We start from the raw sequence: 27010 nt of genomic DNA, 5'->3' as shown, positions 1-27010 counted from the left end.
AAAATATAATCCAAACGATTCTATATTAAATCACTCACATAATTTTTTGGGTCATAAATTGGTCATTTCGAGTTAAGCAAGTCAATTTAACATTGACATGTTATTAATCATGTTAAATATATTGATACAATTTTGACACGATGAATGCTTAAAATAAATCCAAAGCCACTAATTTTGTGTCGTGTTTGATTTGTGCTCACGTGTTATATTGAATATTACCTTAACTTTAAATGGAGACTTGGATCAAATCCTGCTATCGCTAGGGTTTTTTTTTGGAAGGTTGCTATCACTAGAATTAGAGGTTGAGCCCCATGAACCCAAAAATAAAAGGTATGCCAACAGGTTAAGTTTTGTATGAACAACTTAAAACCCAATCATGGTGACTCGAAACTGACTCAGTTAAAGTAGGTTTATCAATTTAATTCAATCCACTAGCATCCCTGCCCTATCCTATGTAATCCTATTTACATAGATTATTGGTCTGTATCTGCATGTTGAGTTCTAATTATTAATAATATTATTGTATACATCGGCCTACATCTCATGTGAACATGGGTTAACCCAAGCCCATGCATGCCCTATACACTAGCCATCCCCCACATCAATGTGACTTCTTGGAACTCTCTACTAATCTTAACCTATCTCTTCTCTCCATCTTTCTCCTCTTATCCCTTTCTAGTGTATCTTATCTTTTTCATGATCAAACACTCATTTGCATTTGTATATATTCTATAACCAACTAAAGTTAATACATGCTTGCATATCTCATTTTCCTTCAAATTTATCATGGTAATAAAACACATTTTGCACTAGGTTTGATCATGGTGTTTGATACTACTCGCTAGAACAACTCATCAGTTGATGCAGCAATAGCAACCATGACATCAACAACCCTTATTATCTCCATCGTTCGGATAATCCTGGAGCCATTATTGTCTCCAACCTTTTGACAAGTGGAAATACCCCACATGGTCTCGAGCCATGGCTCCGTTAAGAATAAACTTGGCTTCATAGACGAGATGATTTCCAAGCTTGATCTCTTTGATACAAACTTGCCAAGTGGCAAGGTGCCAATAAAATGGTCTTATCTTGAATCTTGAACTCCATTCGCAAGGATCTTGCTCCTAGAGTCTTATTTGTGGAAGTCATCTGGATTGATCTCAAAACAATTTTTCTATCAGTAATGGTCCACACGTATGTTAGTTGCAGTGTGCCATTTTCTACATTCTGGCAGAACTATTTATCATTGTTTCTTATTATAATACCCTAAAGAGTTATTAGGATGAATTGCCTGCATACGCACCATTGCCTGCATGCACTAGTTCAATCATTAATTTATGAAATCTTTTCTTAGTATGCAGTTTCTCATGGGGTTGAATGATGACTATTCAAACGCTTGTTCCGCAAATCTTACTCTTGAATTGGATCCTTTGCCTACAGTTAGAAAGGCTTAATTCATTCACTTGTTTTGCAAGACGAGACACATCTACTCATCCATTACAATCTTCTGTTTTTATGAAAATTCTGGTCTCTTGTCTAAACCTGCTCAAAGTACAGATTTGGAGTCTCACAACTCAGCCAACACTCAACCACCAAAATCTAGGGTTTAATTTGGAAAGAGTACAAATACAATACAAATATGTATAATATAAATACATACAAACTATAGGATGCATTTGGATGCAATGCAAATCAAGAACCAATATAAATTTTATATTATTTCGGTTTTGTAGGCATTTAAAAGGAGGGTGTAATTATGATCAACGTAAAATTTTACTCTGATTTAGTTTTGCGTGCATTTGGATGGAGTGGAGTTTTACATCAATAAACGATGTAAAATCTAATCAAGCATAAAGTTTTACATCGATAATCAATGTAAGAATTACATCGATTTTATCGATGTAAAACTTTACACTCTTCCACCCATTGCATTTTTCAAAAAGCAATGGTCACTTTGACAGTTTAGTGTAAAACATTATCAGTGTATTTTTACACTGGTGGTGTTTTACATTGATTCCAATTGCAGCATAAGTTTTTTGCACTCTACAAATTTGTATTTGTACTCATTCGAAACTGAGCTAGCCTAAAGAAAAGTGCTCATATACTTGGTGCAATATCATTGGCCATAATAAGGATTCTTGTTACAAACTGCGCAGGTACGTACCACATTTCAAACTTGGCTACTGATCTAAGGTAGCATGGGAACCCTCCAGACTCAAGCAATTCTCCTAGCGCTCCTCTACAACTATTTATTGAGTAATACAATCAGCTTATTAAGCTAGAAGAATTGCTTGAGTCTAGGCTGCATTTGGAAACGATGCAAATAAGTGTAAATGCAAATATTTAGAGTGCAAAATGGTTCATATAAATTGTAAAATTGGGTTAGTTTTGCACTGACAAAATTACCTTCTTACCAAACAGAATTTTAGCTATAATGGATGCAAACTTGAATTCCGATAAAGCATATATTTTTTTTTAATCAAAAGACCACTTGAATGCAAATTTACTTCTTTTTTATTTATGTACTTTTACATCTTATTATCAATGTAAATATGCATTGGTCTGTCATTTGTCAATGCATAAATGTAATGTTTCCAAACACAATCAAGAGTGAAATAGAGTGCAAATTTACCCTAAACCGGGATTTACACTCCGTTTGCATCGTTTCCAAATGCAGCCTCAATGAGGTGAAACCTAGAGACCTATTGCCAACCTAGTAGGTATGGCTTTTTGCATGTTTGCTTTCTTAGCCATGGAAATGTTGTTTCCTAGTAGCTAGGTCATTGATACCAACTCTATGGAACATATTTTTTCTAACATCAACCTTCCAACCATGACCCAACCTGCTAACTCGGTCCTCTCATCCACTCATCACCCTTCCCAATGGTAGCAGCACTACCATTTGAGTTCATCCATTTCCTTTACTATAGAACCTACATCATTCTTTGTTGCCATTAAATACCCAAACTGGCATTAGGACATGGTTGCTAAAATGCAAGCTTTAGAGGCAAACAATACTTGGTCTCTCACGTTGCCTCTTGGGAAGCATGCTATTGGCTGTTAGTGGATTTATGAAATAAGGTACAGAAGTGATGGTTCCATAGAATAGTAGAAAGCCCGTTTGATTGCAGAGCGATTCACACAAGCCAAAGGTATTATTGATCATTACCTTGGGATGTTCTCCCCTATGGCTAAAATGAGTATTGTTTACCCAGTTTTGTTAAACAAGGGGATGAGAAGTATGTTTTCAAATTGAAGAAATCATTTTTATGGCCCAAAGCAAGCTTTACAAATTTGGTTTTCCAAATTTTCTAATGTTCTACAATAGGTTCTCTCACTTTCATGCTAATTACTCTTTCTTTATGAAAACATTAGGGGCCTCTTTCATTATCATCTTAGTCCTGGCTGGTAATAGCTCTTCTCACATCAACCAGCTTAAGTGTTTCTTGTACTTCCAATTTGCAATTTCAATTGAAATACTCTTGGGTCCAAGGAAAATATTCTTGTTGGGTATTGAATAAAATACACACTTGAACAATCAAGTGGATTGAGATCAAGGCCCATTCATGATTGTTCCTTTCATGTACTAGAAATCTCACTTGCCATCTTCAATATTTGACTATAACCATGCCTGATCTCATTTACTTAGTCAACCGTCTCATCAGCCAATTTCTTAATACACCCTGTGAAGCTCATTGACAAGCCACACTATGAGTACTGCGTTATGTTAAGTCTACTGTTGCTCATGGTATACTCTATGTTGCTAGTTCACTCTCCATCAATGCCTACACGAACAGGGATATGGTTATTCATCCACTACTAAACATCCAATACCTGGCTATTGCATACTTCTTGGCCATGGTTCCATTTTTCTTAGAAATCCAAAAAACAATCTATGGTTTCCTAATGATCAATTGAAAGTGATAATACTCTACGGCTCATATGGTCTTTGAAGTGCAATGGCTGACTTATTTACTTTAAGACTTGGGAGTGCCACCTTCACTGACACACTTGCATTGTGACAATAAAGCCAACCAGGCATATCAAAATAGATTACCATTTCATTGGAGAGAAGATTCAAAGCGGCCTCATCAAGCCCATGCATATCTCTTTTGATGCACAATCACAAATTGCAGATGTTTTCACAAAGTCCATAGGAGAGACACCTTTCACAACTAAATCAGAAAATTGGTCCATACAATATTATATTTCCCAACTTGAGGGAGAGTATTAGTGTATACAAGGTTTAAAATATAAATACAGTCTACGTATCGGGCTTTAACTTCACATGATTTTATTTTATTTTTATTTTTTTAAAACAGGTTCAGTCGATATAAGGCCTGGCTACCCTGTGCAAAAGGTCTTACCTTGAAATTCCATGTATTTCCCATGTTGGTGGGTCACCGGTATATGATATATATCAGTTGATATGGATCGATACATTGCGAAATTTTGATCCTTGAATATACATAGGCCCATGTTTCACATAAACATGGTTTGGCCGAAATCTGTGCATGCCCCATGCACTAGTCGTCCACCACACCGACGCGACTTGTTGGAACTCTCTACTAATCCTAACCTGTCTCTAACTCTAACCTTACTATCTCTTCTCTGTTATCCCTTTCTTGTATATCCTTATATTTTAATTTTCTCTTGTACATGATCGACACTCTCGTATATATTCTGGAACCAATTGAAGTTAACATGATTGAATATTCTCATTTCCTTCAAATTTATCAAATCGGGTTAGTGATGGTATTCATTTTGAGATTTAATATCAATAAGCTTAAGAGTTAATTAAGACTGGTTTTACTTGTTCCAACCCGATTGAGGCCTGAACAGGTCTAATACTTAAACCCTATGGGGGATTTGAATTGGGTTTACTTTTGTGTATTTTCTCAACGGCTTGGGTTTGATTCTACTCTAACCAAGCTCATATCCAATCCATTGACTACCCTACTCGCAAAGGATGAGCTCAAAGTTGTAAATGACGGTTTGAATGGAGTTATTCTTATTGGCCCAGAAACCGTAGGACAGATTGAGTCTCGACTAGCTTTACTCAGCTTGCAGCCCAATCTTTTGAGCCATGAATTATTCTTGGTCTAATGTCCCTGAGAATTAGGGTTGTACAATATTTTAAAAATCAATTTGGAACTGAACCACTTTGGTCATCAATTTTCGGTTAGCAATTTGACCGTTTGGTCTGATTGGATGGTCCAGCGTAATTTAAAATAATAAAAAATAAAAAATAATTAAAATAAAAATGGCCAAAAAACCATTATCTGAGTTAAACAGGTTGATGGTTTGGCCGCCCAAGTCAGCAGATTGCTGACCAAGTTAATGGTTTTTGGCAAAAGAATGGTTTAGGGGTGAAATGAAACTGGTTGTCTGGACATAGTTTTCGGGCTGAATGGTCCAACCGACCATCCGGGTCAATGACAATTCGAAAACTGGGAATGTAGATGGACTACCTAATTCAATTCTAAATTTGATTATTTTGAATTTGGATGTTAAAACTTGTTGATTGATAATCAGATATATGCATCATATCTTTTAAGTCAGAGTCAATAGAAAATTATTATATATAATTGATAAATTTAATATTAATTTTATATTTCTATATACTTATTATACATGTATAAATTAAAACAAATTAGTTTTATTAATTTTTATTTTATTTTTTGATCATTTAAGACGATGGATGCAAATCTCTCTCTATTACAGAAATGGATGTATTCTCCTTATGCTAAATGGAATCTATTTGTGCGAATAGATTAACGGTCTCATGTGCAAGCAGTTCGTGCATGCAGATGGAAGCTAAATAGAGCAACCCAATCGTGCGAGAATCTGGGTTTTGAGTCTCCCTCTTCGACAAAACTCCTTGAACTTTCGAGTTTCCTTGTCGTTGCAAAGGGAGAATGAAGGAGGCTTTTCCGTTTTGTTGTCTACTTTCCAGCGAATATCCGAATTGGATGTGAATATAATTGGCTCCAATTCAAAATCGGCTTCAATACTCATAAGACTATATTTACACCATTTGCACATCCTTTTATAGCCGTGCATTAGGAATATCATGTTCTCATTGCAAGGTTGCAACGGCTCCTCACACAGGGCGTCTTACAATAATCTCATAGACACATTCCACCATGCATTGAGAATATCTTCTGTACTCATATGTTATTATTCACGGGAGATATTGTCAATGCATAGTGAGATTTGCTTCTGTGAGGTCGGTGTGAGGTGCCTATGTAAGGAGAAGATCTCAATTCGTGTGAGCGTTAGTGAGCAACTAAGCATGGTAGGATGTGCATGTGAAGCGTCCTGTATGAGGAGCAGATCCGATCTCCCCTACAACACGTCATGACGGGATCTACTCCTCAAACGCATGATAGGATGTGCGTGTAATGTGAGGCGCGAGCAGTTCTTGTCTCCAACACGTCCAATATGAATGTGGGGCAGAGATGTGAACTCTATTTTATTTTCGCGTAAAGCAGACATACACTTGTAAAGTTTGTCGGGTGACGAACGGTGTGTTAGTTATCTCACTCACTCCTCAACGTCACCTCAAATAAGACGTCATACGGCCAATTTGCTTAATAAATAAACAAATGAATGAATTAAAGAAGCACAGACAAGCACGCTCTGTCTAGAGAGCAGATAAGAAGTATTCTCCCGACAGGTGTCAGCCTTCAGATTTTGGCAACAGAGTCGGCCCAAGATCACGGATCTCTTCAAAATGGTGGTTTGTTGTTGATTAATAAATCTTGTCAGCTCTCCTAAATTGTCGAAGTTGGCGTTGCAGAGAAGTTGGGGCATCCATGGCGTCTGCTCTGAGTCTGAGCTCCTCGTTCAAACCAGCATTGTTGACGACGACCGGAAATGCCACTCTTGCTAATACCACAAGATCTTCCTCTTTCTTCCCTTACCTTGTTGGTTCACCTTCTCTCCCAAGCCTCGTCACTCTCAAAGTTCCTCGAATGCCATCATCTGCACCAGTTGTCAGAGCATCTTCATCTTCTTCTCCTTCTTCTACTGCAGTGGCCGAGCCTGAAGGCATCAAGGTCTTATTCCTTTTCTTTTTTGCTTTCCGACTCATTCAGCTACTCACCTTTTCTTGTTCAGTTGCTTACTCTTCTTCTGTTCCGAACTGGGTCGTGTCTGATATTTTGGTTTTCTGCATTTAGATAACTTCAGTGCCGACAAAACCGATTGAAGGACAAAAGACCGGGACGAGCGGTTTGAGGAAGAAGGTCGTTTTTTGGCTGTTTCTTCTGCCATATTGCTTTATATAAGTTTTATTTTCTTTGCTCTATCATGAAATGAATGCTCTCCTGTTTATTTACAGGTTAAAGTTTTTATGCAAGAGAATTACCTCGCGAATTGGATCCAGGTTTTACTTCCACACATATATATTTCATATATATTTTTTTCATTCTTATCCTTTATCTCTGTTTGCATGATTAGGTTTTTAATAACTTTTGGATTTCTTTTCTTTCTTTTTCCTTTTCTGGTTTGGGAGATTAGGCATTGTTTAATTCTTTGCCGCCGGAGGATTTCAAGAATGGCGTGCTGGTATTAGGAGGTGATGGTCGCTTCTTCAATCGAGAAGCTTCTCAGGTATGTAATTTAATTCCTCTTTCCTCAACTTATCATGTTCCATTTGTTTTTTTTTTTTTTTATATATTTATGTTCCTTCGATGTTGGGATTTGAAATGCAGATAATTATCAAAATTGCTGCAGGGAATGGTGTTGGGAAAATTCTAGTTGGCAGGTGAGTAGCTCATTTGGATACTGATTTGGATACTGATGTTCTTTGAAGCAACTACTATTGCTATTCTTTTTCCTTAAGTTGTCATTGTGGAATATATTTTGCTTCTTTAATCATTCAGGACTGCAAATGAAGTATCAAGATCTCTGTTGCTTTTGCTTTGCAACCCGGTAGTATTCCCAATCAGTTGTGTCTTGGTTGATGCATTGTTGCAACTATGAGAATACATGGAAATCCATCAAACAAGAAGTTACCTTCCAGTATAAATCATAAATTGGGTAGGGAAAAAGGATCATCTTAATGCTGTTCCTTAATCACCCTAAGAAAGGGGATTCTGTAGAGGAAGGGTTGTGGGTTGAGCTGGGGAAATATAAGGTATGGCAGGATAATTCAATACAAAATGTGATTTAAGCTTAATTCAGGAAAATTGACCACTAAGGGCTGGATTTACTCAACATTCATAGAGGAATCTGTCAAACTTCTTGGTAGGAATTGCTCAACTGCTGTAATGGAATTCTCGTCTCTAAACACTTGACCAATTTCTACCAAGAAGTTCAACAAATTGCATTAAAGAATGTTCACTATAATCTGGATGCATTTCATTTAATTGATCTTGGTTGTCTAAAGCGACACTTAGGTTTAATAAAAGATTGTAATACCCTACAACTTGAAAACTAACTCTCTTACAAGCATAAATTCCTAAGAAAACTAAATAAATATTATCTTCCACTTGAGCAATAAATTAATTACTAAATACACCCAAAAATCAATTCAAAACATCTAGATCAAATCAATGTCAAATTGATGTGCATAAGATGACACATTGATGTCCCAAATGCTGACATGCAGGTAGGTGTAATCACTATACTTGTGCATATAATGGCATATTGATACCCCAAATCAGCCCTGTTGGAGAAGCCTTGGGTCTGGTCCCCCCCCCTACAACTATCTCAATTCTTCCTACTCTCTTACATGAGATATTTTTGGTAGGCTACTTGGCTGAATACCCTGAATCTGAGATGGCTGAATCTGGGTTCTATCCGCTGCAGAGAGATTTTCTGTGGAAGGGTTGGGAAGAGGAAAAAAAGATCCATTTAGTAAGTTGGGGTCAAATTTGCTCCCCTGTGGATCAAGGGGGTTTGCGGGTTTGGAGACTTAAGTTTTTTAGCATGGCTTTGCTTGGCAAGTGGCTTTGGAGGTTTGGGGTTGACAGAGATAGTTGGTGGAGAGGCCTAATTGCTGCTAAGTATGGTGTGGATAGACGAAATTGGATAACCACTTTTTCTCCTTCCTCCCTGGGCTGTTCACTTTGGAAAAAAATTATGGAGCTGCTTCCCAATTTTAGCAGATGTCTCAAGCCAATTTTGGGAAATGGTGGCAGACTGGTTTTCTGGAATGACCCCTGGTGTACTGACCGTCCTCTTGCTGAGGTTTTTCCTCAGCTACTCCAGCCGGCAGTTGATCAGGATGCATTGGTGGCCGACTGTTATGAGCTCATGGGGAGTGTGGTCTGGAATCCTACCTTTTGGAGAAGCTTTAAGGACTGACAGCTTGAAAACTTTGCTAATTTACTCCTGCTGTTGGGTCAGGAGGTGAACACCATGAACACCAGCTTGGAGGATGGTAGGACCTGGATCTGGTCTACAGATGGCCTCTTTAATGTTAAATATTTTGCTCACAAGTTGACGGTTTGCAGTTTTGGTTCAGTTCCTACTTTCAGGATTTGGAACCCTCTCCCCCTCGAAAGTTAATGATCTAGTGTGGGTAGCAATAGCATCTCTAAATAGGTGTCTCACTAAGGCAAATCTGATCAGAATGGGTGTCCAGATTCTTGATTAGAGCTGCAGTTTGTGTGGTCAGGAAATTGAAGATACTGATAACCTCTTTCTCCACTGCAGTTTTGTTTCCCACTTATGGTGGCACTATCTAAATGCTATGGGGATTGCCTGGGTCATTCCCAGCTCTGTTCTGTATCTGCTGTGGGGCTGGAACTTGCAAGGTCTTCGGAGTTAGCTTCCTGTGTCTGGGATTCTATTCCAACGGCTGTTACCAGCACTATGTGGGCTGAAAGAAACAGAAGAGTGTTCCATCAGAAATCTTTGGATGTGGAGGAGCTGATCTCTTTGTCCTTTGGAAAGTAAGTGTCCTGGATCTCAGCTGCTAAGGGGTTCAATCAGCATAGCCTTGTGTGGCTGCTTAGTCCTAGGAGTCTTTGGGAAGTGTAGTTTTGTTGTACAATAGCTCTTTTGACCGGCCAGGGTCTTTGTCCTTGGAGGCTGTTTGTAATCCTGTATGATTAATAAAAATTCTTACCTTCTTTTTTCAAAATAAGAAAAGAGTGCCCTTCCCTAGCTGGTCCTCAATAACTTAAACACCCCAATTCTGAAGGAACCAGGATTATGGCAGAACCATCAAAGTTGAACTTGATAATGCCATCAAAGAAGAGGAGTCCAAGCTTGCTATACTTTTCCTTGAAATGATGCAAAACTAGCTATTCTATGCTGTACTCTTAGAATTCAATCATTGAAATCCAGTGGTTAAGCCTTACTGTGACCAAATCAATCAAAGTAGTAGCTGCTGCTCCTTGTATAAAAGTCTGGGTTTCACTTCCCCTTCATTAATTTTCAAATCCTTGCAATTTTTCTTATTTCTGTTTGTTTCCTTTCTCTTTGATGGATGATTGAATTCTGTTACCTTTCATTCAAAAGTAGTGATGCTGAGCTGCCTTTTCTTGATGTATAATTATTCTTTCTAAATGATGGACATAAGTTCCATTTGTGGAAGTTTATATAATCCTTAACTGGATTTGCCTTCCATAACCCATTTACCACTTCTAGGTTTGAACTTACTTGGAGGTGGTTCCATGTGGGCAGCTCTTTTTTTTTATTTTTCCTTAATTTTTCTTTTGAGAAAAGGGAATGCATTAGATAAGCAAAAATTAAACAATTTTCTCTTAATAGTAACAGGTTTTTGTAGGTAAGGTTCCGAGTTGAGTTGCCCAATTTAAACAATTTGGACTTGTTCGTGAGTGATGAATTCTACTTAAGGGAATTATCAAAAAAAAAAAAAAAAAGAATTCTACTTAAGGGGTTAAGCCCTCTAAACCTTTTGTGGCTAAAAAGATTTTGATCTTTGCAGTATCTTTAACAAATAAGTTGAGAATTTGAAATAACTTAGAAATAGTGGTTGTAGATTTTGAAAATATTTTTGGGATGAGCCATAAATTGAATGTTTTTGTCATCCCTTTTCTTGGAGCTCTCTCTGCTCATGTTTGTATCCTATGCTTGAAGAACGGTGAGGATGCCAATCACTTTTTCATTTCATTCTCTTACATATCGATTATATGGAACCATTTCCTCCCTTTATTTGGAGCTTCTTGCCAACAACTAATGATATGATGGATCTCTTCATCTAATTTCTTTCCTCTAAATACCAATATAGGGAAGGCAATGTGGAGATTCATGAGGGTTCCTGCTCTTGTTGAAAATTTTATATTTTATGGCAAATTTCAAATCCATTTTCATGTAATTTTTACTTTGTTTTAATAATGGATTGACTTATTATTCTTATTATAAGGCGTTGGTTTATTAGTTACATTTTGATTTCACCAAAGGTATTGTAAGGGCATTAGGTGTTTAAGTGAGGCTCTTACATGAGACATCTAATGACTTGGTTTCTTATAGACTTGAAACATTTCAACTAGGGGTAAGCCTGAGAAGCTCACTTATGGATGATGTAGTAAGTGGTAACATCTCAACCATTGGAATGGAGACTCCAAGCTTGCATTTGAAATTTGATTTTAAAGGTATTACCATTATTAAATTGATAATTATTTTTGAAAATCTTTGACAAAATGGTTTTGCTGGAATCCCAAGGAATGTTGGAAACCTCGGTTGACAACTTGACATTGATCTGTAGAAGGATAAATTGTAATTAACTTTGCATGAAAAGATGGCTATTTAGGGGGCATTCTACAATATGAATGTTTTTGTTTTCATTTATTTTTTGGAATTGCCACATTAGCAAAAAAAAAAAAAAAAAAAAAAAACAAAAACATGGTTCTTGAACTCTGTTTTTGTTTCCAAAGGAAAAGCAAGTTGGTTTTGTTTCAAAAAACAGTACATGTTTTTGGAACCAATAAAATATTGTTTTCAAAACAAAAACAAAATTTTTAGTATATAAATTATATGATTTAAGGAATACAATGTTGAATGATCAGATGAAAACATGTTTTTGAAACCAGATTCAAGAATGTGTTTTTGGTTTCAGTTTTGAAAACAGAAAACACACACACAACCGAGAACTTGTTTTTTTTGTGTTTTTGTTTTAAGAAACAATCTGTTTTCAAACAAGATGGTTTTGATTTATTTTTGGAACTGGCAACAAGAAAAACAATTCACGTTGTAGAATGCCCCTTAATGTTTTAAAGGATAGGGATATAATTGCAAATGTGTTGTTAGGCTTCTTTGCAATCACAGGGGAAAATTATAATCTTAACCATTGGTTAGAGAGAAAGCATTATGATTCCAATCCAACTTGGTGGTGCTCTTTCTGCTAAACCCCCTAAAAACAGTGTTACATGGACTCTCCTAAGAGGATGAACTGTCGTTGGGCATATTCCAGATTTTGACACTTCATGGATTCTTAATGGACACTTCAACATAAAATTTTCCTTTATCTACTTGGTTATATGATATAAATGAATAGCTAATATACAACATGAATGCCATTTTTTATTCTAGAAGTCATTATAAACAAAAACAATCTTCTAGACCTTTTTTTTTACAGGTAAATAATGTCAGAATTTGAAAAAATATGGACTATTTTACTATTTTGTACCTTTTTATAGAAATATCATTGAGTCCTTAGGGTTTGATTGTATCTGTCCATGCAACACTGCCCATAAGTAAGCCCTAAGAAACCTTAAAGGTATCTCAGACCCCCATTGTGCTTTTCATGTAGTATTGGGCTGTTTAGAACATGAACAGGAATGAAATTGCTTTCTCCTTCGAGGGTTACTGGGCTTAACAGCTTGAGACAAGTGGAGCAGTATGGTCATCATGAAGAATAGGCCTAAATGATTTGACTAGATAAGCTATTTATTCTATCTATATGATTGAATTAGTTTAGTGATTTGCACACTAGAGAACATCCTGTGATTGTGCAATTTAACTTGTGCTCATGCATATTGAAGACTTCACTTCTTGATTCAAGAATTGCATGATTTCTATTACATGTATGGGATAAATTAATTTCTTAATTGGTAAATCATCATATATCAGAGAATTTATGGTACTTTGGGGTGTTATATGTGATAATATGATTTCTAGTAGTGATTATCATTGCACTTCTTTAAGCTCTGTGGAGTGTATGAAATGAGAGCTTTGCTAGAATTTTCAACAATAAGGAGAATGATGTTAACAATTTAATTTAATTGACCTTATAGCTATCAGTATTAGTCACTTGGTTTCTACTTAGAATATTTTCAAGGGATTTTCCATGAATACTATTTTACAAGAATAGCAAATGGTAGTAGATAATTCCCAGAAAAGTAGGTTTCTGAATTAAGAATGGATTGCATGAAGAAGTAGGTTCATAAAATATAATTTTGATGGCTGCATTTTTGGCAAACCAGGGCAATTGAAGGTGGAAAATGTGCTTATAAATCTTGATAAATTGATGTGATATTCTTCTTAGCTTCTGTTATGCAGGAGAGAAGAATGGAAGAAGAGAGAAAAGAGAGAGAGAAGAAGAGAGAAGAGAGAACTGAGAGCAAAAGATGCAACTGGCGGCACAGCTTTTTTAATATATATACTAGGGCGACAACAACTAAAATAAAAGAGAGTAAAAGTACAATAGTACCCCTGTGGTACTATACATAGGAAAAATAACAGCTGCTAACACTCCCCCTCAAGTTGGGACATAGATGTCAATCATGCCCAACTTGTCACATAAATCATGATGCCGTGAGTGGTGTAGTCCTTTTGTAAAGATGTCTGCAAGTTGATCCTCAGAGCTGACATATGAAGTATACACTTCCCCTGTGATAACCTTCTCTCTGATAAAATGCTTGTCGACTTCGATGTGTTTAGTTCTATCATGTAGCACAGGGTTAGCAGTAATGTTTATGGTTGCTTTGTTATCACATAATAGGATCATAGGTCTGTCCACTGGAAAACCCAACTCACTCAATAGATTCTTTATCCACATAATTTCAGCCACTCCATGAGCTATTGCTCGATATTCAGCTTCAGCACTGGATCTAGCTACCATACTTTGCTTTTTTCTTCTCTAGGTAACTAGATTTCCTCCTATGAAGGCATAATAGCCACTAGTTGGCTTTTTGTCATTAGGGATCCTGCCCAATCTGCATTAGTATACACTTCAACTTTCAAATGTCCGTGCCTTTGAAACAACAAGCCAACACCTGAAAACCTTTTAAGGTATCGAAGGATTCTTTCTGTTGCTTCAAGATGAGTGGTCATAGGGGCATGCATGAACCGGCTAAGGACACCAACTACATAAGCAATGTCTGGGCAGGTCATAGAAAGATATAACAATCTCTCTATAAGTCTCTGAAACTGTTTCACATCCTTGATAGGTTCACCTTGGCTGTCACCTAATTTATGGTTAGGATCAATAGGGGAATTTGGATTATCTGACTGGGCAGGTCATAGAAAGATATAACAATACTCTTTGGCATTATCTGACTGAAAAATTTGGATTTCAGTTTAGATGTAAATCGGTCCTCAAATATTAGGTGTAAATTTGAAGATTAGAAGAAAAAGGAAGAAGAGAAGTAAGAGCAACAACACAAGAGAAGAAGATGGCGAAAAGAGAAGGAAGAAGAAGAAGAAGAAGAATCGAATTATCTTCCCTTTCTCCTCTAATCCTTTTTTATTAAGAATTAAAGTTAGAGTAATGATAAGTATGCCCTTAAGTGGGCGGCCAGCTAGGCAGTAACATAAAGAGATTAAACAAAAAGAAATAACAAGCCCATTAAGAGGCCCATTGGCCAACAATAAAAGAAAAGATATTACAAGAGAAGATACTAGGACCCATTCGGCCCAGTCTCTTTACACTCCCCCTCAAGCTGAGCATAGATGTCAATCATGCCCAGCTTGCTTATATAGTGTGTCATTTTCCCTCTTGGAACTCCCTTGGTCAAGAGATCAGCCAATTGCTCGTCTGATGTGATGAATGGCAAACAAACTTCTCCTGAGGAAATTGTTTCCCTTATAAAATGTCTATCAACCTCAATGTGCTTAGTTCTGTTATGTTGAATAGGATTATGTGCAATGTTGATAGCAGCATGGTTGTCACAGTAGAGCATCATTGGCTTCTTGTAGTGAACCCCCAATTCTTCTAGAAGGGATCGTAGCCACAGTAATTCTAACACACCATGTGCCATTGCCCTGTATTCTGCTTTAGCTGAGGATCTAGCAACTACAGACTGTTTCTTACTCCTCCATGACACAATGTTCCCAGCGACCAGAGCACAATAACCTGAGGTGGATCTCCTATCATCAATACATCCTGCCCAATCAACATCAGTGAAAGCTTCCAGCTTCATGTGTCTATGTTTAGCAAACAGAATACCTTTCCCTGGAGTACCTTTCAAGTAACACAGAACCCTTTCTGCAGCAGCTAAATGAGTATCACTGGGAGAATGCATAAATTGACTAATAACACTTACTGCATAGGAAATATCTGGCCGAGTCATGCAAAGATATAACAACTTCCCAAGCAGTCTCTGAAACACCCCCTTATCAGATAAAAACTCACCATCTGTAGCAGAAAGCTTATGATTATGATCAATAGGAGTGGAGATTGGTTTAGCTCCAAGTTTACCAGAGTTGAGAAAATATCGAAGATCTCCCAAATCCTTGATCTCAAATTCAGAGTTGAGAAACCTTTTTAGTTTACTGACCTCTTGAGTGTCATTACCCGTGACCACAATATCATCAACATAAACTATCAAGGTCACCAGAGAATCATTTCTCTTCAAGAACATGGTATGATCAGATTGAGTTTGTGTGTAGCCAAAGGAGACAAGAGCAGCCCTAAACCTCTCAAACCAAGCCCGAGGAGACTGTTTGAGACCATAAATAGATTTCTGGAGCTTACACACCTTGCCTTGCATTTCCTTCCCATACATCCCTGGAGGCAAAGACATATAGACCTCTTCATGCAGGTCTCCATTCAAGAAGGCATTTTTAACATCAAACTGGTGTAGGGGCCAGTCAAAAGTAGCGGCTAGAGATAACAAAACCCTGACTGAGGTCATCTTAGCAATAGGAGCAAATGTCTCAAGATAGTCAATGCCATACATTTGAGTGTAGCCCTTAGCAATAAGCCTAGCCTTAAACCTCTCAATAGAGCCATTAGAGTGATATTTAATGGTAAACACCCATTTACAACTCACTGGTTCCTCCCTTCAGGCAAGTCAACAATATCCCAGGTATGGTTCTTATGCAAAGCATCCAGTTCAGCCATCATAGCATCTCTCCATTCAGGTTGAGATAAGGCTTCCGGTACGGACCTGGGTATCACATGGGAAGAAACAGATGCAAGAAAAGAGTAGTAGGAAGGAGAGAGAAGGCTATAAGACAGGTGTTTGGAGATACAATGGGCTGTACACTTCCGCTTGCCCTTGCGGAGAGCAATAGGAAGGTCAAGGTCTGGGAAAGCTGTAGATGGGTCAAAAGAAGGCTGACCTGTTACCTCAGTAATGATGGGAGGAGCAAGAGGCTCTTCTGTAGGAGTGGAAACAACCTGCCCATGTCTGAATCTCTGCCTTTGGTACCACCTTTGGAGAATAGGAGGATGAGGAATTATAGGAGAATGAGGTGGAGGAGGAGGAGGAATAGGAATATTGGAGGTAGGTCTAGTGGGAGAAGTAGACACCTCATGATAGGACTCAAGAGGAATGGGAAGGGGAATAGCTGGAGACAGCAAAGGGCTCTTCAGATTTCTCCCCCTTAGGAGAAATGCTAAAGAACGGAGTCAACTTAGCAAAGGTGACATCCCGAGATACAAAGCGGGTGCCACGAACTGGATCAAAGCAGCAATATCCCTTTTGTGTGGAAGCATATCCCAGAAAAACACATTTATGAGCCTTAGGTTCAAACTTGTACCTTTGATGACTGTGAATATGCACATAGCAAGTGCACCCAAAAACACGGAGAGGAAGAAAAAAAATATTCTCATCCGGGAAGAGAAGGCTAAAGGGGGTTTTGAAGTCAAGGACCCAGGAGGGCATACGGTTGATAAAAAAGTAGCAATAAGAACAACATCTCCCCAAAATTTTATAGGAACATGGGATGCAAGCAAGAGGGATCTGGCAACTTCAACCACATGTCTGTTATCAGAACAGAATATTTTGATACGAATGTTAAACTGGGTGAGGATGAGTTCATGAAATTTTTGCACAATAGCTGGTACTTCATCCCTGGATTTCATGAGATAAATCTAAGTGTAACGAGAGTAGTCATCAATAAAAATGATAAAGTATCTGTAACCCCCTATAGTTGGAAAATGATATGGCCCCCACACGTCAGAGTGAACAATATGAAAAGGAGAAAGAGATCTTTTATTGCTTACTGAATAAGAATGTCTACAATGCTTTGCCAGTTCACACGACTCACAATGAAGACTCGATAAAAACACTCCCTTAAACATATCTGGAAACAAATGACTCAAAGCAGAAAATGACAAATGACCAAACTGAAAGTGACATAACAAGACTTTATTAACAGACCCCGACAAAACTGACTCTAAGGAAACTCCATGAGGTGGACCCAAAGCTCGATTTGGTGTGTCCAACAAGTATATTCCGTTTGCCTCATGGCCACTCCCAATCATCCTCTGAGATTGCAAGTCCTGAAAAACACAATGAGTGGGAAAAAAGGTTATGCTGCAATTCATGGATTTAGTTAAACTGCTAACAGATAAAAGGTTTGTGTTAAGTTTAGGGGCATGAAGGACGGAAGATAAAGAAAGGGTGTCAGAGGTCTTTATATCTCCTTTACCAGAGATGGGAGCAAGAGACCCACCAGCAAGGGATATTTTCTCTTTGCCAGAGAGAAGGTGGTATGAGCAGAAGAGATTAGATAGGCTGGTCATATGGTCTGATGCACCGGAATCAATAATCCAAGGGATTTTATGATTACCTAAAACTGAAGCATGATTTGTAGAAGCACGAATACCTGAGTGAGCAAATGCTGATGAAGATGATGTGTTGTTGCTGGAAGAGTGAGATGAAGAAACAATAGCTTCCAAGTGATTTAGTAGCCTCCCATACTTTTCAAAATCCGCCTTCATTGCTGCCAACTGCTCAATGGTTGATTTCTCTTCGCTCTCCTTATTTCCTCCTTCAGGTACTGTAGCAACATTAGCTGCCTTAGGCTTTTCTACCTGACTGCCCTTCTTAGAGTTGTTGTTATTCTTAAATCTATCAAGAAGAAGCTCAGGATGAAGCTTCCAACAAGTGTCCTTTGTATGCCTCGGTTTCTTGCAATATTCACATATCTGCTCCTTTTTCTCAGTAGGACCTTTTGGCTTTATTCTAGCATGTACAAAGTGTTCTATAGGTGGACCCTGCAACTGAACCTGCCGCCTACTCTCCTCATTGCTTATCATAGCATATGCTTGGGAAAGAGTAACCTCATCTCTGGCCAGGATATTTTGCCTAATGATGTCAAACTCAAGGTTGGGTTCAGTGAGAAATTCAAACACCCTATTTCTCTCCACCAACTTCTTAAACATTTCAGCATCATTCTTATTCTCCCATACACCTGTCTCCATAACATCAATTTCTTGCCATAGGGATTTCAGTATAGAGTGGTAGATTGCTACACTCTTCTCCCCCTGTCTTAGGTTTTTCAGAACACTTTTCAACTTATAGACTCTAGCTACATTCAACTTCTGTGAATAGGTCTCAGTAACACTGTCCCATATCTCCTTAGCCGAAGACATCCAGAGATAACGCTGACTTATATGAGGTTGCATAGAATTGACCAACCATCCTATGACAGTATAGTTCTCTTGCATCCATTTCTCAAATTCAGGGTCTGTCTCTTCGAGTTTCACTTTACTACCTGTGAGATACCCGAGTTTTCCTCTACTACAGACATAAATTCTTATAGACTATGCCCAAGCAAGATAATTTGTCCCATCTAGCTTGATTGTGGTTACACCAGTCAAAACGGAATCTACCAAGCCAAGGCATGAAACCGGCACTTGCTTGAACTCACTTCCATATGGCTCCATTAATCAAACGAAAATCAAAGAACCAGAAATTTTGTCTATATAAACTTACTTGAAGTCAAACCAGAACCCAGATGCTTGAAAACTAGGGTTTTACTCCGTCCAACTATTGGGGAGGAAGAGAGAAGATGTAGCCGCTCCTACCAGAATTTCCCAATCTCTTCCAAACCTGAACCGCCCTCCCTTAGGAGTCACAAGACACCTCCCAAGCATAGAGCGCCACACCCAAAGCTTCACCTTTACCTGTACCTTCGAAAATCTCTAATCGGCTAGGGTTTTGGGTAGCAACAGAACAACACCGCTTCTTGGCAATATCCAGCCAGATTTAAACTCTCCAAACCCTCTACCAACTAGGCCAGAGATCCTCTGAACTATAGAGAATCTATCTCTCTATACACTCTCTTAATCTAAGGGTGTATGGGAAAGGAAGAAGAAAGAAAAAAAAAGAAGAAATAGACCTGCTCTGATACCAAGATGTAAATCAACCCTCAAATATTAGGTGTAAATTTGAAGATTAGAAGAAAAAGGAAGAAGAGAAGTAAGAGTAGCAAAACAAGAGAAGAAGATGGCAGAAAGAGAAGGAAGAAGAAGAAGAATCGAATTATCTTCCCTTTCTCCTCTAATCCTTTTTTATTAAGAATTAAAGTTAGAGTAATGACAAGTATGCCCTTAAGTGGGCGGCCAGGTGGGTAGTAGCATAAAGAGATTAAACAAAAAGAAATAACAGGCCCATTAGCCAACAATAAAAGAAAAGATATTACAAGAGAAGATACTAGGACCCATTCGGCCCAGTCTCTTTACAGAAATTGGGTGAAGACCATTTGCTGAAAATCCTGGATAATTTTTGGTACTTCATCCCTAGACCACATGGGATATACCCATGTATATCTAGAATAATCATCGATAATGGTAATATATCACTTGTAGCCACTCTCAAATGGTAAAGTAACAGGTTCCCACACATCAGAATGAACAATGTGAAAAGGAAATTCAGATTTATTATTTTTTTGAAAGAAAATGAGTTCTACACTGCTTACTCAATTGACAAGTTTGACAAGAGAAATATGAAATGGACACTGACTTAAACAATTCTAGAAACACCACTTTCAAAGACTTAAAAGATAAATGACCAGGACGACAATGCCATAAATAAACTTGACTCTTATAGGACTGACTCTTAGACTCTATGACTTGAAGACTAGCCTTATTCTCCAGCATGTAAAGTCCATCAACCATACATCCTTTGCCAATCGTCCTCCTCGAGGCCAGATCCTGGATCACACAGTAAGAAGGGAAAAAGGTCACTGAGCAGTTTAAGGAATTAGTAATACTACTAACAGAGGACAAATTAATGGGAAATTTTGGAACATGTAAAATATCAGAGAGGGTAAGGCCGAGAGGGAGAGAAATGGTTCATTGACCAGCTATGGTAGTGTATGATCCATCAACTAGTTTCACATTGTCTCTTCCAGAAAGAAGGTGATAGGTTTGAAAGTAAGAGGGCATACCAATCATGTGTTTTGATGCTCCAGAATCAATGATCCAGCGAGTGTCGGGGTTATGAGAAGCAACATGGAAAGCTGTGGTAGAGTTACCTGATATAGACGCAAATGAAGTTGAGGGAGGAGCTTCCATCTGACGAATTGCTCTACCATAGAGCTCTAAATGGTTATGGAAGGAATTTATAATATCCTCCCTTGGGTTAGATCTAGATGAGTAGCCATGTTTTCCATAGTGTGTTTTCTTGTACCTTGCTGTACGAACTTTTTATTCATATCTGAACCTTCTTATTTAGGTCTTGAGCCCATTTCGGCTTCCCATGAAGATCCCAGCATGTGTCTCGGGTGTGTCGGGGTTTCTGGCAACGAGTACACCACAATTTGTCCTTTTCATCCATCTTTTTTTGAAGATTCCCCTTCTTAGAAGTATTTCCCCCACCGGTAGTAACACTCCCTTTCGCTGCCAACACAACTGCATCTCCTCCAGAACTGTTCATCAAATTCCTTCTGCTTTTTTCTGATTGTACAAGAGCATAAACTTCCTGAATTGATGGAAGATCCTTGCTACCTAGGATCTGGACTCTGATAGATTCATATGTAGGGTTCAAACCATGTAACAAAGCAAACACTCTCTATTGGGAGACAAGTTTTTTATACAGTTTTGCATCTTCATCACACTTCCAGTCCACACTCTGATAATGATCTAACTCCTTCCAGACAGAGGTCAAGTATGAGTAGTACATAGATAGACACCTCTCCCCCTGTTTACAAGTAGACGATTTTGCCTGTAGCTGGTAGATTTTTGCATAGTGTCATAGTTCCGAATATGTTGATTTTGCTTGTTCCCAGATCTCATTTGTTGTTTCAGCCCACATGAAATTCCTTCTTATTTGAGGTTGCATAGAAACTAAAAGCCAAGACATGACCATGCTATTTTCCTGGTTCCATCTGTCATATTCAGCACTCCCAGAATGTGGTTCTTTGATTTTCCCATTAATATAACCTATCTTTTCCTTTGCAGTGATGTACAAGTTGATCCCTCTTGACCACTCTAAATAATTTAAACCATCAAGAGGAATAACAGCCATGGGAAAGGATAGGTCCACACCCCCACTCATTCTATTCAGCATTGAGGAAACACTGGATGTAGCAGAATCTTCACCACTCATGATTTCAGATTCAAAAACAACTCTTAAATGGGGTACACAGACTTAAAGAAATTCAACACTTAGGGGGAACGAATTTTTTTTTCTTCAGAAACACACTTCCTTTTGTAAAAACACAGGTGTTGTCACAACACTAACAGGTCATCCCTTGACTTACAAGCTCAACAGGACTGCTGTTATAGCAAGTACTGGTCACTTTCTGACCTTCTTCACCATAAAAGCTGTTGTTGTAGCACACAAGAGGTACTGGTCACTTTTTGACCCTCAATTCACCATAAAAGCTGCTGTTGCAGCACACAAAAGGTCCTCACGACCTACAATTTCACAAGGATCAGTCAACCCTACAAAAAAGGAAAGAAAGAGGTGCTAATCACCTCACATCCAATCGGCAGACCTAGTACAGGTTATGCCCTGGCACACGATCAGAAAAAAAAGGTAAGAGAGAGAGAGAAAAGTTACTTCAGTGTGTGAGATCTTCAATTAGTCGAACAGTAGATGAGGGTGGCAGATCTGGAAATCTGGTGCGAAGAAAAAAAAAACTGTTCACTCGACTTCTCCTTTCAGATCTGATAGTCCCGCTCTGATACCATGTTATGCAGGAGAAAAGAGTGGAAAAGAGAGAGAAGAAGAGAGAAGAGAGAACTGAGAGCAAAAGATGCAACTGGCGGTGCATCTTTTTTAATATATATACTAGGGCGACAACAACTAAAATAAAAAAGAGTAAAAGTACAATAGTACCCTTGCTTTACTGTGAACACCCACTTGCATCCCATTGGTTCCTTTCCTTTAGGAAGATCCACTAACTCCCAGGTGCCATTTTTTGTGCAAGGCATTAATTTATTCCTTCATTGCATCTACCCATTCAGGTTTGCATAAAGCTTTTGCCACATTCTTAGGAACAAAAACATTACCAATGGAGGAAAGGAACACACAATATGAAGGTGAGATATGATCATAGGACACAAAGTGAGAGATAGGATGATTAGTAGTACAAAATCTAACACCCTTTTTCTTAGTAATAGGAACATCAAGATCATCAATAACAGGGGGATCAATATCAAGAGGATCAAACATATCAATGGAAACAAGTGTACTTGACTGATGATGAAGATCTGCCTCTAGAGAGTCTGATGATGTTGGTTGCATAGTTTCAGGTTCCACGACTCTTGAACTCTGCTGGCTCTTGTGGCAGCAAAGGAAGACACGAAATGGAGGATGATCAGGAAGAGGAGGTAATTGAGCCTAGGTGTGTTTCTCCTCAACCCTACTCTTCCCTTGAGGAGAAATCGAGAAAAAATGTTGACTCTTTAAGAAGGATAAATCCATAGAGACATAGTACTTGCGTGAAGTAGGACCATAGCATCTGTAGCCCTTTTGAGATAAAGGGTAACCGAGAAAAACACAGGGAATGGCATGAAGATCGAGCTTACTGCGAGTAGGGGACAAGTCATGAACAAAGAAATGACACCCAAAGACACGCATTGGAATAGGGGACAGAAGAGCTGTAGGAAACAATAATTGATATGGGACTTTATACTCTAGTAACCAAGATGGTATACAGTTGATGATATATGCAACACACATAACAACATCCATCCAAAAGTGTTTCAAAACATGCATATGGAGTAATAAACCATGATCCACTTCGAGAAGATGACAAATTTTCCTTTTAGTGGCACCGTTTTACTGGGGTGTCCTAGTACAAGAGCTCCAATGAAGAGATCCACACGAAGCAAAGAACTTTGTGAGATCATTATGGAAGCACTACTTTGTGTTTGACTGAAAAATATGAATCTCAGTCTGGAATTGAGTAAAAATCATGCATTGAAAATCTTTCACATTCTTTGGCACTTCATCTCTAGATCGCATAGGATAAACCCAAGTATATCTAGAGTAGTCTTCAATCAATGTAATGGAATACTTATGTCCAGTCTCAGAAAGTAGAGTAATAGAGCCCTAAACATCATAATGGACAATATGAAATGGAAATTCAGATCTTTTTATTTCTTAAAGGAAATGAACCTTCTACAATGTTTGCTCAATTGACATGTCTGACACTATAACTCACTAACTAACAAAGACTTAAATAACTCTAGAAACATAAGTTTTAATGACTCAAAAGAAAGATGACCAAGACGACTATGCCATAAGTAGGCGTGACTTTCACTAGATGAACTTAAGGACTCTATAGCCACAAAACCGGCTTTATTCTCCAACACATAGAGACCAACTACCATGCTTCCTCTACCAATTGTCTTCCCCGAGGCCAAATCTTGAAACACACACCAAGAAGGAAAGAAGGTGTTTGAACTATTCAAGGAGTGAGTAATACTGGTAATGGAAAGTAATTTGATAGGTAATTTAGGAACATACAACACATTAGAGAGGATAAGACCGAAGGAAGGGAGATGGTTCCTTGACCGGCTATGGTGGACAACGACTCATCAGCCAGTGTCACCTTATCTCTCCTAGAGAGGAGGTTATATGCCTGAAATATAGTTGACTTACCAGTCATGTGATTTGAGGCTCCAGAGTCAATTATCCAGGGGAATCAGATGTATGAGATGACACATGGAAAGCAGTGGCAGTTTTACCTGATGTAAATGCAAAAGAGGTAAGAGTAGGGGTAGAATCCATTTGGTGAAGTGTCTTACCATATAACTCCAAATGGTCACGAAAAAAGTTGATAATCTCTTCCTTGGGGTCAGAACCAGAGTGCCGCCCCTGAGGTACCATGGGACTAGTCTCTTGAGATGCCACATTTGTTGAGTTATACTTCTTTTGATTATATTGGACTGGATTTTACTTTGATCGGAGGCTGATTTCTTACTCAATTCCTGGGCCCATTTAGGTTTCCCTGGAGGTCCTAACATGTGTCTCTAGTGTGCTTGGACTTCTAATAGTGAGTGCACCAAAGCTTGTCTTTTTCATTCACTCTCTTCTGTGAATCACCCCTCTTATAAGAGCCTCCAACATTTGAATTTGTACCTCCTTGTATTGCTAATGCAACCGGCTCCCCCTCTGCACAATTCATCACACTTCTACTCTATTCAAATTGAACTAAGGCATAAACTTTTTGAACTGAAGGTAAGTCCTTACTCCCAAGAGTTCTACCCTAATAGACTCATATGTAGGATTCAGCCCCAAAAGAAAAGCAAATACTTGTTGTTGGGAGACAAGTGACTTCTAGGCCTTTGCATCTTCATCACACTTCCAATTCACATTTTGATAATGATCCAGTTTGTTCTAGATTGATGTCAAATCTGAGTAGTACACTGAGAGACTTCTCTCCTCCTGCTTGCAAGTGGAGGATTCTGCTTGCAGTTGGTATATCTTTGCATAGTGCCTCTACTCCGAATAGGTAGATTCTGCTTGTTCCCATATTTCATAAGCTGTTTTGGCCCACATAAATGTCATCCTTACTTGTGGCAGCACAGAAACCAAGAGCAATGACATCACCATACTATTTTCTTGGTTCTACCTGTCATGTTCAGCACTTCTTGGTTCCTTCACTTTACCATTAATATACCCTATTTTCCCCAAAGAAGTAATGCAGAGTTTAATTCCTCTAAACCATTCAAGGTAGTTTAGTCCATCAAAGGGAATTACAACCATGAGGAAACTCATATCCATCCCCCCACTCATTTCGTTTTGACCTCCTGAAACCCCAAAAGTTGTTGAATTCTCAGAGGACATGGTTAAATTCACTATTTAGTTTCAACACATAACATAGGATCCCTCCTGACACCAAAAAAAAGTCCCACAAACACACCAGAGAAGTAATCCACATGCACACACTTTGGTTTGGACACAATCTAACTTGGAGTTACTACTGTTAGCAGGACTCTTAGGTTGAAAAAATAACCCAGAAATAGAAAGAGAAGAAGTGAGAAGAAGAGAGGAGAAAAGAGAAGAAGAATGGGAGAGGAATGGGGGCAGAATGTTCTATTACTGCCGCCCTAAGTAGTATTATTTATATGTGTTTAACATAACATTAGGTAAAAGGACAAAAATGCCATGCTACCTATAACAGTACAAGAAAGCAAGCATAAAGAAAAAATAAGCAACAGAAAACTGAACTTATGGGACCACAAGTAAATATATAGGTCTGGTCCACTGTATCACTACACTCCCCCTCAAGTTGGGAATAGATGTCGATCATGCCCAACTTGCACATATCTGATTCCAATTTGACTTTGGTGACTGCTTTGGTGAAGAGATTAGCAAGCTGCATATCAGAGGCAACATAGGGCAAGCAAACATCTTGAGAAGCAACTTTCTCTTGGATGAAGTGATGGTCAACCTCAATATGTTTAGTTTTGTCATGCTGGATGGGGTTGTGAGCAATATTTATAGTAATTTGATTATTTCAATACAACCTCAATGGTTTCTTGTACTCAATCCCTAGTTCCTCAAGAAGGGATCTCAGCCATAACACTTCAGCCACACCATGAGCCATGGACCTGTATTCTGCATCAGCACTTGAATGAGCAACAACATTTTGCTTCTTGCTATGCCATGACACTAAGTTACCTCCAACAAAAACACAGTACCCCGAAGTTGATCTTCTATCATCAACACATCCGGCCCAATAAGCATCAGTATACACCTCGATTTTCATATGACCATTGTTTTTAAAGAGTATACCACGACCTGGACATCACTTCAAATAAGCTAGGATTCTTTCCACAACCAATAGATGAGTGGTTCTAGGGGAATGCACGTATTGGCTGACAACACTAACAACATAGGAGATGTTAGGACGAGTAAGACATAGATAAAGGAGCTTTCCAACTAATAGTTGGTACATGGCTTTGTCTTCAAGAGGCTCACCCCCTTTGGCACTTATCTTATGATTCAATTCAATAGGTGTGTCTACTGGTTTAACTCCTAGTTTCCCAGTGTCTTCAAGGAGAGCAAGGACATGTTTCCTTTGTGAAATGAAGATACCATGTCTAGAGCGGGCCACTTCAATTCCCAAGAAATATCACGAGTCACCAAGGTCTTTCACTTCAAATTCCTTATTAAGCAATTGTTTGAGAGAATCAATCTCATCAGCATCAGAACCGGTCACAACAGTGTCGTCAACATACACTGCAAGAAGGGTGAGAGAAGCACCATTTCTCTTAATGAAGAGAGTGTGATTGGAGTGGGCCTGTACATAACCAAAACTTTCAAGAGCCAATCTAAATCTGTCAAACCAAGCTCTTGGAGATTGTTTTAAACCATATAGGGCCTTTTGCAATTTGCAAACTTTCTTCCCTATAACTTCATCCCAGGAGGTAACTCCATATACACCTCCTCCTGCA

At 38.5% G+C, this 27010-nt stretch overlaps 1 protein-coding gene across 1 annotated transcript in view; it reads left to right on the top strand.

The window, feature by feature from the left end:
• The first annotated feature begins 6598 nt into the window (after window positions 1-6598).
• PGM (phosphoglucomutase) overlaps window positions 6599-27010 on the top strand; it is a 54520-nt gene continuing 34108 nt past the window's right edge. Inside the window, exons 1-5 of the mRNA XM_088948340.1 lie at window positions 6599-7061; window positions 7185-7250; window positions 7346-7390; window positions 7525-7617; window positions 7719-7771. Of these exons, the coding sequence (XP_088804466.1) occupies window positions 6819-7061; window positions 7185-7250; window positions 7346-7390; window positions 7525-7617; window positions 7719-7771 (500 nt within the window). The 5' untranslated portion in view covers window positions 6599-6818. The remainder of the gene's footprint in view (window positions 7062-7184; window positions 7251-7345; window positions 7391-7524; window positions 7618-7718; window positions 7772-27010) is intronic.

The sequence above is a fragment of the Nelumbo lutea genome, chromosome 6, assembly GCF_056320005.1.
Source record: "Nelumbo lutea isolate HS-2025 chromosome 6, American lotus-T2T, whole genome shotgun sequence".
NCBI classification, from domain to species: Eukaryota; Viridiplantae; Streptophyta; class Magnoliopsida; order Proteales; family Nelumbonaceae; genus Nelumbo; species Nelumbo lutea.
Note: the sequence above shows the minus strand (reverse complement) of the source record. Positions and strands in the feature narration are given on the sequence as shown.